At 44.9% G+C, this 13,220-nt stretch overlaps 1 protein-coding gene across 2 annotated transcripts in view; it reads left to right on the forward strand.

Annotated features, from left to right (window-relative positions):
• Positions 1 to 6,594: 6,594 nt before the first annotated feature.
• eno1a (enolase 1a, (alpha)) overlaps positions 6,595 to 13,220 on the forward strand; it is a 28,614-nt gene continuing 21,988 nt past the window's right edge. Inside the window, exons 1-2 of one of the 2 annotated variants that reach the window (XM_014147466.3) lie at positions 6,595 to 6,750; positions 9,452 to 9,546. In XM_014147466.3, the coding sequence (XP_014002941.2) occupies positions 9,462 to 9,546 (85 nt within the window). In that variant the 5' untranslated portion in view covers positions 6,595 to 6,750; positions 9,452 to 9,461. 2 annotated transcript variants of the gene reach the window in all.

The raw sequence follows: 13,220 nt of genomic DNA on the forward strand, positions 1-13,220 counted from the left end.
TGTGTCCTAAAGCCTGTGTCCTAAACCCTGTGTCCTAAACCCTGTGTCCTTAACCCTGACTGTAGTGGTTGTTGTAATAGTGCTGTGTCCTAAACCCTGTGTCCTAAACCCTGTGTCCTAAACCCTGTGTCATAAACCCTGTGTCCTAAACCCTGACTGTAGTGGTTGTTGTAATAGTGCTGTGTCCTAAACCCTGTGTCCTAAACCCTGTGTCTGTCACGTCCTGACCAGTAAAAGGGGTTATTTGTCATTGTAGTTTGGTCAGGGCGTGGCAGGGGGTGTTTGTTTTGTGTGTTTCTGTGTTTTTGGTTTATGTTCTATATTTTCTATTTCTATGTGTAAATCTAGTTTTATATTTCTATGTGTAAATCTAGTTTTCTATTTCTATGTTGTTGTTTTTGCAATGACCTCCAATTAGAGGCAGCTGGTTGTCGTTGTCTCTAATTGGAGGCCATATTTATTTGGGTTTGTTTTCACTTGTGTTTTGTGGGTGGTTATTTTCTGTACAGCCTGGGAGCCTTATGGAACTGTTCTCGTCGTTTGTTTATTTTGTTTTCAGTGTTCTTTAAATAAATTAACAAGATGAGCACTTTACCCGCTGTGCCTTGGTCCAATCCTTACGACGCCTATGACTGTGTCCTAAACCCTGACTGTAGTGGTTGTTGTAATACTGCTGTGTCCTAAAGCCTGTGTCCTAAAGCCTGTGTCCTAAAGCCTGTGTCCTAAAGCCTGTGTCCTAAAGCCTGTGTCCTAAACCCTGTGTCCTAAACCCTGACTGTAGTGGTTGTTGTAATACTGCTGTGTCCTAAAGCCTGTGTCCTAAACCCTGTGTCCTAAACCCTGACTGGTTTACATTCTAAATACATTTCTCAGGTACAAAAAAAAAAAGAGCAAAGTTGTACATTTACCCACGATTCAATAATCTTAGCTAGACCAGGAAGCCTTGCAATTGGGTTGATAAGTATTGAGATCACGACATAAGACACATGTTTTTTATTATGTTATCTATCTAAAACACTATAGACATGAGAGGCATGGACTTTATGGCTCATCCACACTCTGACAGGGTAGCTATAGATTACATAACAGCCTTTTTGTTTATAAACTGTACAAACAGGAAGTGCAGGGACTCTGGTTTATGAGGTAAGGCTATTACATGGCGCTGTAACTATTTAGGAAGACCATGGACGGGTCCTAGCCAAGCTTACCCGACTGTAGTCACCCAAAACCAGCGAACAATAAAATAGAAATAGAATATAATAAATTCTTCATTGTCAACTTCTGTTAGAAACTGACATTGTATTCTGTCTATAGCTGGCCCGGCAGGACCAGTGGGACCTAAAGCTTTAGTATGTGTTGCCATATGTGTTGCCATAGCGAGAACTTAAATCTTTAACCCCACGGTGGTGTCACTTGACTTGAGATCCTGCTGCTACTATGTTCAACAGCAACACTTCCCCTCACTTTCACTTTATGACTTGCTATTTTCAATAGCATGGAGCTGACAGCAGATGGTGCCGTTGTGGCTCTATTGGTCTCAAAGTCACTGCAGCAAACAGTCAGTCATCAAATCAAATGAAATTGTATTGGTCACATACGCGTGATTAGCAGATGCTATTGCGGGTGTAGTGAAATGCTTGTGCTTCTAGCTCCGACGGTGCAGTAATATCTAACGAGTAATATCTAACAAATTACACAACATATACCCAATACACACAAATCTAAGTAGGAATGAAGTAAGACTATATACATATGGACGAGCGATGTCAGAGTGGAACGGACTAAGATACCGTAGAATAGTATAGAAAACAGTATTTACATATGAGATGAGTATTGCCAGATATGTAAACATTATTAAAGTGACTAGTGTTACATTCCTTAAAGTGGACAGTGATTTCTAGTCTGTATGCCTATAGGCAGCAGCCTCTAATGTGCTAGTGATGGCTGTTTAACAGTCTGATGGCCTTGAGATAGAAGCTGTTTTTCAGTCTCTCGGTCCCAGCTTTGATGTATCTGTAATGACCTCGCCTTCTGGATGATAGCGGGGTGAATAGGCAGTGGCTCGGGTGGTTGATGTCCTTGATGATCTTTTTGGCCTTCCTGTGACATCGGGTGGTGTAGACCGCACCACCCTCTGGAGAGCCTTGCAGTCAAATTTCTTTAGCCTCCTGAGGTTGAAGAGGCTCTGTTGTGCCTTCTTCACCACACTGTCTGTGTGGGTGGTCCATTTCAGCTTGTCAGTGTTGTGTACGCCGAAGAACTTAAAACTTTCCATCTTCTCCACCGCGGTCCCGTCAATGTAGATAGGGGGGGTGCACCCTCTGCTGTTTCCTGAAGTCCACGATCATCTCCTTTGTTTTGTTGACATTTAGTGAGAGGTTGTTTTCCAGGCACCACACTCCCAGAGCCCTCACCTCCTCACTGTAGGCCGTCTCGTCATCGTTGGTAATCAAGCCTCCTCATGGAGGATGGATGCTCATCATACTCTAGAATGGTCCTTTGGCTCAGGTCTGCCTAGCTGCATGACAGTAGTAGGCTGCATCACATCACTAGCTCTATCTCAATTCATCTTTCTCAATTCCTCGCACCCTCTCTCCTCGCCTCGTTCACAAAACCCACTGGAGAAAAAGGTCCAGATGGTCGGGACTATGGCCCCAGTCCTCCAATACAGATGAGGAGGTGAAGAGATAGGATGAAAGGAATGCTTTAGCATGGCCCCAATCTCTCTAACATGGCCCCAATCTCTCTAACATGGCCCTTCCTCTCTAACATGGCCCCAATCTCTCTAACATGGCCCCGATCTCTTTAACATGGCCCTTCCTCTCTAACATGGCCCCAATCTCTCTAACATGGCCCTTCCTCTCTAACACGGCCCCGATCTCTTTAACATGGCCCTTCCTCTCTAACATGGCCCCGATCTCTTTAACATGGCCCTTCCTCTCTAACATGGCCCCGATCTCTTTAACATGGCCCTTCCTCTCTAACATGGCCCCGATCTCTTTAACATGGCCCTTCCTCTCTAACATGGCCCCGATCTCTTTAACATGGCCCTTCCTCTCTAACATGGCCCCGATCTCTTTAACATGGCCCTTCCTCTCTAACATGGCCCCGATCTCTTTAACATGGCCCTTCCTCTCTAACATGGCCCCGATCTCTTTAACATGGCCCTTCCTCTCTAACACGGCCCCGATCTCTTTAACATGGCGACTCCTCTCTAACATGGCCCCGATCTCTTTAACATGGCCCTTCCTCTCTAACATGGCCCCGATCTCTTTAACATGGCCCTTCCTCTCTAACATGGCCCCGATCTCTTTAACATGGTCCTTCCTCTCTAACATGGCCCCAATCTCTTTAACATGGCCCTTCCTCTCTAACATGGCCCCGATCTCTTTAACATGGCCCTTCCTCTCTAACATGGCCCCGATCTCTTTAACATGGCCCTTCCTCTCTAACATGGCCCCGATCTCTTTAACATGGCCCTTCCTCTCTAACATGGCCCCGATCTCTTTAACATGGCCCTTCCTCTCTAACATGGCCCCGATCTCTTTAACATGGCCCTTCCTCTCTAACATGGCCCCGATCTCTTTAACATGGCCCTTCCTCTCTAACACGGCCCCGATCTCTTTAACATGGCCCTTCCTCTCTAACATGGCCCCGATCGCTTTAACATGGCCCTTCCTCTCTAACATGGCCCCGATCTCTTTAACATGGCCCTTCCTCTCTAACACGGCCCCGATCTCTTTAACATGGCCCTTCCTCTCTAACATGGCCCCGATCTCTTTAACATGGCCCTTCCTCTCTAACATGGCCCCGATCTCTTTAACATGGCCCTTCCTCTCTAACATGGCCCCGATCTCTTTAACATGGCCCTTCCTCTCTAACATGGCCCCGATCTCTTTAACATGGCCCTTCCTCTCTAACATGGCCCCGATCTCTTTAACATGGCCCTTCCTCTCTAACATGGCCCCGATCTCTTTAACATGGCCCTTCCTCTCTAACACGGCCCCGATCTCTTTAACATGGCCCTTCCTCTCTAACATGGCCCCAATCTCTCTAACATGGCCCCAATCTCTTTAACATGGTCCTTCCTCTCTAACATGGCCCCAATCTCTTTAACATGGCGCCTCCTCTCTAACATGGCCCCTGCTCTCGAAACTTTTTATTTTATTTAACTAGGCAAGTCAGTTAAGAACAAATTCTTATTTATAATGACGGCCTCCTACCGATCCTTGACTTCGGTGATGTAATTTACAAAATAGCCTCCAACACTCTACTAAGCAAATTGGATGTAGTCTATCACAGTGCCATCCGTTTTGTCACCAAAGCCCCATATACTACCCACCACTGCGACCTGTATGCTCTCGTTGGCTGGCCCTCGCTTCATATTCGTCGCCAAACCAACTGGCTCCAGGTCATCTATAAGCCTTTGCTATGTAAAGCCCCGCCTTATCTCAGCTCACTGGTCACCATAGCAGCACCCACCCGTAGCACGCGCTCCAGCAGGTATATTTCACTGGTCACCCCCAAAGCCAATTCCTCCTTTGGCCGCCTTTCCTTCCAGTTCTCTGCTGCCAATGACTGGAACGAATTGCAAAAATCACTGAAGCTGGAGTCTTATACATCCCTCACTGACTTTAAGCATGTCAGAGCAGCTTGCCGATCATTGCACCTGTACACAGCCCATCTGTAAATAGCCCAACCAAATTCCTCCTCCCCATATTGTTATTTATTTTTTGCTTCTTTGCACCCCAGTATCTCTACTTGCACATTCATCTTCTGCGCATCTATCACCTCAGTGTTTAATTGCTAAATTGTAATTATTTCGCCACTATGGCCTATTTATTGCCTTACCTCCCTAATCTTACTACATTTGCACACACTGTAAATATACTTTTCTATTGTGTTATTGACTGTATGTTTGTTTATTCCATGTGTAACTCTGTGTTGTTTGTGTCGCACTGCTTTGCTGTATCTTGGCCAGGTCGCAGTTGTAAATGAGAACTTGTTCTCAACTGGCCTACCTGGTTAAATAACACTTCCTCTCTAACATGGCCCCTCCCCTCAACATGGCTCCTCCTCTCTAACATGGCCCCTCCTCTCTATCATGGCCCCTCCTCTCTATCATGGCCCCTCCTTTCTAACATGGCCCCTCCTCTCTAACATGGCCCCTTCCTCTCTAACATGGCCCCTCCTCTCTAACATGGCCTTTCTCTCTAACATGGCCCTTTCTCTCTAACATGGCCCTTCCTCTAACATGGCCCCTCCTCTCTAACATGGCCCTTTCTCTCTAACATGGCCCTTTCTCTCTAACATGGCCCTTTCTCTCTAACATGGCCCTTCCTTTCTAACATGGCCCCTCCTCTAACATGGCCCTTCCTCTAACATGGCCCCTATCATCAGTCAAGATGAAACACTGCCAGCGAAACGCCCACTCCATTCACCAGAGAGCAATTTAGTCAGAGTTGGTTTGATTTAGTGTGTGATTCATTTAGCACAAGATGATTCATTCTCCAGGATATTCCTTTTTAGAAATGGAGGGCCGATCTCTAAATTGTTACTATAGGCCTATTACTGGATGATATTTGAATTGGTACATCATGCATGGACAAGACCAGATAATACTTTGCATGGGAATTTTTTTTTCTTAAAGTGAAAGTATAATTTAAAAAATGTAGGCTATTCCGGAACATTTTCAACAGTGTGACACATTTATGGGATTGGAGTGCACCAGTGGTGGTTCTAGACCATTTCAACTGGGGGGGGGCCAAGCTGGGGCCAGTTGTACTGTTAGAGGGGCCAGTTACATTAGACGTTATTGTTGGCATATCGTTTTCTTCACTGCATTGGCAGGCAAAAGACCATGTTCATAATCATTAGTGTTCCGCGTTGCCACTGTCTAATAACGGATGTAAAAAAAAAGAACGATAGCAAAACTTAGTTATGTAAAAATGATTTCATACTCCACATTTAGGGGGGCCACAAGGGGGTCCAAAATTGTTGTCACAGGGGCACTGCGAGCTGAGTGAGCTGAGATAAGGCGGGGCTTTACCTAGCAACCCAGAACCGCCCCTGGAGTACACTCCTTTGGAATGAATGGCTTTACATGGTAGAGCCTGGGGTGTAAATAAGGAAAGTGGTACTAGATTCAATAACCTGTTACATAATACATAAATAAAACAGGCCTGCTATTCAACCCAACCCAGGGGAACAAATGTGCAACCCTTACAGAGTTTGAGACATAAAGACACTGAAACATGAGATGCAAGCTGGGGATGTGACAAAAAATTTTAAAAAAAACTGATGTCGCAGAGGAGACCAGCAGCTGATATTCTGCACGTACTCAACTCTGCGTCAGTTTCCTGCATCGTTACGTCACCCTCTCCGTGCCCACTCATGTTGGATCAATTCAACCATTTGTAGCCTATTACATTTCTGCTGCATTTATATATTATTTTTTTTTTGCCATGATATCCCTTACGTTTTGGGGGGTGACGTTAAGGTTTAAAAGACACCACATCATTTTTTGTATTTCTTCCTAGGCGTAGTCGTAGTCGTGATTCCGCTGAAGAACGTGCAGTATGTCTCGCACTCTCATGCCGCGTGAGTCCATCCTGGGCCAATCAGATAGCGAGGTGGAAATCACTTCCTGGATTCTGTCCACTTATCAGCACCTTGGACTGTCACGAGCGCCTTCTCTATCGACTGAACGAGAGAGAACACGACCCTTGCACACGGTTAGGCCTGATAAAGGTAAGACGAATACGTCTATTGTAGTTATTATTTTGCGGAATTAGTTTACTTAGTAATGACTATAATTGCTTCTTGTTTCAAATTTGATCAAATATCCGCTACTTTTAGACTATTTGTCTGATGACATTGTAGATGACTTGTCCTCTTCATCATCACCATCACCGAAAATGCCGAGTTCTCTCAGTGGTGTAAATCTTTGGTCTTTTATATTTTCATTTTAGAGCTTTCAGTTTTTTGGAAATGCTATTCATGACATTATGTTGCCTGGCCATGTCTTGAAGCTTGGTAACTTAGCTAGTCTATTTTAAACCCTCCGGCCAGCTGGCGAGATGTTACTCATTTAGATACAGCAGTGAGTCTGGGGGAGAGGAAAGGGCGTCAAGTTGCAATCACATAGCTAGCTAACAGTGTTTTCTCACTACTGAAATACTCTGCCACAGCTTTCTGTAACATTTTAATAGATGAAGACAGTTCACTATTGTTGCTGGTGTGCAGTGTGGCCAAGTTAGTACTTACTAGATGTGGGAGGGTGTCGCTACAGAATGTAGCAATCTGTTGCTGAAACAATGTAGCCAACTGTGGTTATTTAGTGGTGCCCTTTCAGAGGATGTTGAGAAATCAATGCTACTAGGTTTCCATTTGCACATCGACAATGGAATAGACATAGTGCACGCTTACTAAGATAAATATTTAAATAAATAGTTTCATTTACAATCTGTATTGATTTTATTTAACCTTTATTTAACTGGGCAAGTCAAATTCTTTTTAACAATGATGATGGCCTACCCCGGCCAAACCCGGACGACGCTGGGCCAATTGTGCGCCGCCATATGGGACTACCAATCACAGCCGGTTGTGATACTGCCTGGAATCGAACCAGGGTCTGTAGTGACGCCTCTTGCACTGAGATGTGGTGCCTTAGACCGCTGCGCCACTCGGGAGCCCAATCTGTTAGAGATAATTTAACTTCCTTGTCGTACCCACTCAGAGATAATGAAAAACAGGTGAAGGCAAGAAGCTGAATTTAATCCTGGAATGTCAAGTCTCTTTTATAATTTATTTCATTGTGAGGAAGCCATTTAGGAGCCTATCAGACAAGGCAGACGGAAAAACCATTATGTATTATAGCTCCATGTAATAACTAATGTGTTATAGCTACATGTTATAACTAAGGTGTTATAGCTACATGTTATAACTAAGGTGTTATAGCTACATGTTATAACTAAGGTGTTATAGCTACATGTTATAACTAAGGTGTTATAGCTACATGTTATAACTAAGGTGTTATAGCTACATGTTATAACTAAGGTGTTATAGCTACATGTTATAACTAAGGTGTTATAGCTACATGTTATAACTAAGGTGTTATAGCTGTTATTACTACCTACAGGATTATGTTTAGTTTCCTTAAATGCCAGGTGACTTGAGGTGCTGTGTGGTCCGACTGTAGGCTAAACATTACTGTGAGTGTTATAGAGAGCAGAGTCGTGTCTCTGTATGTTTGCGTCTGTTAATGCGGGCTGACAGTTGCCCCTCTGCCCTCCCTTTCTGTCGTTTGTAGCCAGTGGCAAGTTTCCACACTATGGACATTTAAGGCCAGAGTATTTTCCATTGGTCCAGCAGGGGTTGGTCGGTGGAGTGTCTGCCTGTCGGGCTTTAGTGGCTGGGGCTGGAACATGGGGTTCATTCATGCATTTATAACAGTGGGGGTAGATGAACTGAATGTCAAGGCCAATACAGATAAAAACAGATCTATACGCTATGTTCTGTATTGGGGGACATAGTCCAGTCACTCTAGTGCAGGGTTCATCGGCTAGATTCAGCCGCGGGCCGATTATTCTTGAGTCAGTGGACCGGAACATAATTATAAATCATTTGTAGACTGCAAATTGACCGCAAGAAGTCCAAACAGATATAATATTTCATAATTTCAAACTTTGTTTACATTTGTATACTATCACGTGTCTTTCTATTATGCGTGGGAATACTTGGGAACAAATGTCCAAAATTAAAATCACTTGGGAGCTGATTTCCTGGTGTTTTTATAGTCTTTTATGTCCAAGAATGAAAATTCGGAAAAATTTGCGGAGGCCAAGTAAAACCATATCGCAGGCCAAATTCGGCCCCCTGGCCGCTAGGTTGGGGAACCCTGCTCCTGTTCCAAATGGTGCCCCATTCCCTATATCCGGCCTGTTGTCCGGACCTCTGGCAGTCTCTATGGGGGTGCCACAGGGTTCAATTCATGGGCCGACTCTCTTCTCTGTATACATCAATGATGTTGCTCTTGCTGCTGGTGATATATATATATATATATATATCTATCTGGTTTGTATATGTGGGGCTTTAGCTGAGATTGTTCTTTACAGAGTCAAGTATATTTATCCAGGCCTCAATTGTTCGTTGACTAGCACCATTTTGTTTCACTGTTGATAATTCTGATGTTATAACTTCTAATAGTAAGAGGGTGGGAGAGAGTGATAGAGTGAGGTGGCTGCCATCTTAGAACTAACATCCTCTTTCTTATTTTCTCTCCTCACTCCCACCCTCTTTCTCTCCTCTCTCTCCACCCTCTTTCTCTCCTCTCTCTCCACCCTCTTTCTCTCCTCTCTCTCTCCACCCTCTTTCTCTCCTCTCTCTCTCCACCCTCTTTCTCTCCTCTCTCTCTCCACCCTCTTTCTCTCCTCTCCTCTCTCCTGTGTAGTTCCAGAACCATGTCCATCCTGAAGATTCATGCTCGTGAGATTTTCGACTCCCGTGGAAACCCCACCGTGGAGGTCGACCTGTACACCAAGAAAGGTAAGAGATTATACTGGAGCAGGACTATCTGTAAATGTCGTTCTCTCAAGGGTTTGTGTTTGACTTTGGTTGCATGCCTTGCAGACGCTGCCTTTGCCCGAATAATGTTTGGGACTTTTACTTTACATTATTAAGACATGTGGCGTGAGTGTTGTCCACAGTTCTCTCTAATGGGGCAGTTTGAACAGTTTGAGCAACATTTCATGAAAGCACTTTTTCTTGGATATATTTAGCAACACACTACTGTCTGTACTGTGTCAGATTTGCTAATTATTTTGTTTCGTTTAATGGTTTCATGAATTGATCACTTTAGAGTGATGAATACATTTTAAAGTGGGGGAACAGTCCGTCAGCTTACGGTGAATAAAACCTAGCAGAGGTAAGTGCCCCATGAGCTAATGAATCAACCATGTAATGTCTCTAGCAGTCCCTGATCAAGTACTCTGATCAAGTACTCTGATCAAGTACTCTGAGAAAGTGCTCTGAGAAAGTGCTCTGATAAAGTGCCAACTCACTGTGATACTGCTCATTGTGTCGAGCAGGGGATGGCGGAAGTGGAGGAGGAGGAGGATGTCATTGTTTCCTTGGCCCACTCCTTTAACGTTCATGTTGTTTATACAGTGCATTCAGAAAGTTTTAGGACCCCTTGACTTTTTCCACATTTTGTTACGTTACAGCCTTATTCTAATTGTTTTTTCAATAGTTTTTTCCCCTCAACAATCTACACACAATACCCCATAATGACAAAGCAAAAACAGATTTTTCGAAATGTTTGCAAAAAGCGATTACAGCCTTGAGTCTTCTTGGGTATGACACTACAAGCTTGGCATACCTGTATTTGGGGAGTTTCTCCCATTCTTCTCTGCAGATCCTCTCAAGCTCTGTACGGTTGGATGGGGAACATCGCTGCACAGCTATTTTCAGGTCTCCAGAGATGTTCGATCGGGTTCAAGTCCGGGCTCTGTCTGGGCCACTCACGGACATTCAGCATTGCCTTGGCTGTGTGCTTTGGGTTGTTGTCCTGTTGGAAGGTGAACCTTCGCCCCAGTCTGAGGTCCTGAGTGCTCTGGAGCAGGTTTTCATCAAGGATCTCTCTGTACCTTGCTCCGTTCATCTTTCCCTCGATCCTGACTAGCCTTCCAGTCCCTGCCACTGAAAAACATCTCCACAGCATGATGCTGCCACCACCATGCTTCACCGTAGGGATGGTGCCAGGTTTCCTCCAGACGTGACGCTTGGCAATCAGGCCAAAGAGTTCAACCTTGGTTTCATCAGACCAGAGAATATTGTTTCTCATGGTCTGGGAGTCCAGATGGGCTGTCATGTGGCTTATACTGAGGAGTGTCTTCCATCTGGCCACTCTACCATAAACGCCTGATTGGTGGAGTGCTGCAGAGATGGTTGTCCTTCTGGAAGGTTCTCACATCTCCACAGAGGAACTCTGGAGCTCTGTCAGAGGGACCTCCCTGACCAAGGCCCTTCTCCCACCAATTGCTGCCAAAGGTGCTTCAACAAAGTACTGAGTAAAGGGTCTGAATACTTATGTAAATGTGATTATTTCAGTTTTGTCAATATGGGCTATTGTGTGTAGATTAATGAGGACAATTTTTTTATTTAATCCATTTTAGAATAAGGTTATAATGTAATAAGGTTGTAGTACTTTCTAAAGCTACTGTATCTCCATGAATTTAAAGTATCAAATTATTTCTTAGATCTTGGAATTGGAAGAAGTAACATTCATTCTGGAACATTCCACATTATAAGTGATGGAAAGGTCAACACCTGCTTTGGTTAATAACAATAGCTTGTTGTTGACAAGACATGTACTGCCTTATTGGAATTAAGTGGACTGCAATGCAGAGGTTCCAGTATGTTCATGATAGCTCTGCTATGTTAATCAATAGTGTTAATCAATAGTGTTAATCAATAGTGTTAATCAATAGTTTTAATCAATAGTGTTAATCAATAGGTATTTTCGGTATTCCAGCACTTGGCCTGTCTGTTTCTCTGTGTTCCCACATGTTAATTCAAATCAATTCAATTCAGAAATACAACAATTAACAAGACATGACATAACACCAATAGTTTTAGCTCCATGCTAGTCCCTCTCCAACTGGCAGAGTGAGTTAGCAGCATGCCTGTCCCTTTCCAACTGGCAGAGTGAGTTAGCAGCATGCCTGTCCCTTTCCAACTGGCAGAGTGAGTTAGCTCCAGGCTAGTCCCTCTCCAACTGACAGAGTGAGTTAGCTCCAGGCTAGTCCCTTTCCAACTGGCAGAGTGAGTTAGCTCCAGGCTAGTCCCTTTCCTACTGTCAGAGTGAGTTAGCTCCAGGCTAGTCCCTCTCCTACTGTCAGAGTGAGTTAGCTCCAGGCTAGTCCCTTTCCAACTGGCAGAGTGAGTTAGCTCCAGGCTAGTCCCTCTCCAACTGGCAGAGTGAGTTAGCTCCAGGCTAGTCCCTCTCCAACTGGCAGAGTGAGTTAGCTCCAGGCTAGTCCCTCTCCAACTGGCAGAGTGAGTTAGCTCCAGGCTAGTCCCTCTCCAACTGGCAGAGTGAGTTAGCTCCAGGCTAGTCCCTCTCCAACTGGCAGAGTGAGTTAGCTCCAGGCTAGTCCCTCTCCAACTGACAGAGTGAGTTAGCTCCAGGCTGGCAGAGTGAGTTAGCTCCAGGCTAGTCCCTCTCCAACTGGCAGAGTGAGTTAGCTCCATGGTAAGGGTAACCTATATCCTACAGCCTCTCCTACTGACAGAGTGAGTTAGCTCCAGGCTATTCCCTCTCCGACTGTCAGAGTGAGTTAGCTCCAGGCTATTCCCTCTCCGACTGGCAGAGTGAGTTAGCTCCAGGCTAGTCCCTCTCCAACTGGCAGAGTGAGTTAGCTCCAGGCTAGTCCCTCTCTGACTGGCAGAGTGAGTTAGCTCCATGGTAAGGGTAGCCTATATCCTACAGCCTCTCCAACTGGCAGAGTGAGTTAGCTCCAGGCTAGTCCCTCTCTGACTGGCAGAGTGAGTTAGCTCCATGGTAAGGGTAACCTATATCCTACAGCCTCTCCTACTGGCAGAGTGAGTTAGCTCCAGGCTAGTCCCTCTCTGACTGGCAGAGTGAGTTAGCTCCAGGCTAGTCCCTCTCTGACTGGCAGAGTGAGTTAGCTCCAGGCTAGTCCCTCTCTGACTGGCAGAGTGAGTTAGCTCCAGGCTAGTCCCTCTCTGACTGGCAGAGTGAGTTAGCTCCATGGTAAGGGTAGCCTATATCCTACAGCCTCTCCTACTGACAGAGTGAGTTAGCTCCAGGCTAGTCCCTCTCTGACTGGCAGAGTGAGTTAGCTCCATGGTAAGGGTAGCCTACTGTACAACCTTCTAGAGAGAGCTAGCAGATCAGATTGTTTTGGGGGAGTGAAAATACCTACTGTCTGTAATGGTTCACTGCTTGGACAGCTCTACTGTGTTAATCTGATGGTTCCTACTGGTAAATGTTGGTCATACTGAGACACCTACAGTAGAATCAGTGTTTCCCCTGTAGTCATTTAGCAGCAGAACATTTGAAAGGGATACTGCCGAGATTTGAGCAATTAAGCCCTGTTTCTACTTACCCAGAGTCAGATGAATTCATGGATACTATTTTAATGTCTCTGCGTGCAGTTTGAAGGAAGTTGCTAGCTAGCGTTAGCGCAATTGTTAAC

Source organism: Salmo salar, chromosome 15 (genome assembly GCF_965601325.2).
Source record: "Salmo salar chromosome 15, fSalSal1, whole genome shotgun sequence".
Classification (NCBI taxonomy): domain Eukaryota; kingdom Metazoa; phylum Chordata; class Actinopteri; order Salmoniformes; family Salmonidae; genus Salmo; species Salmo salar.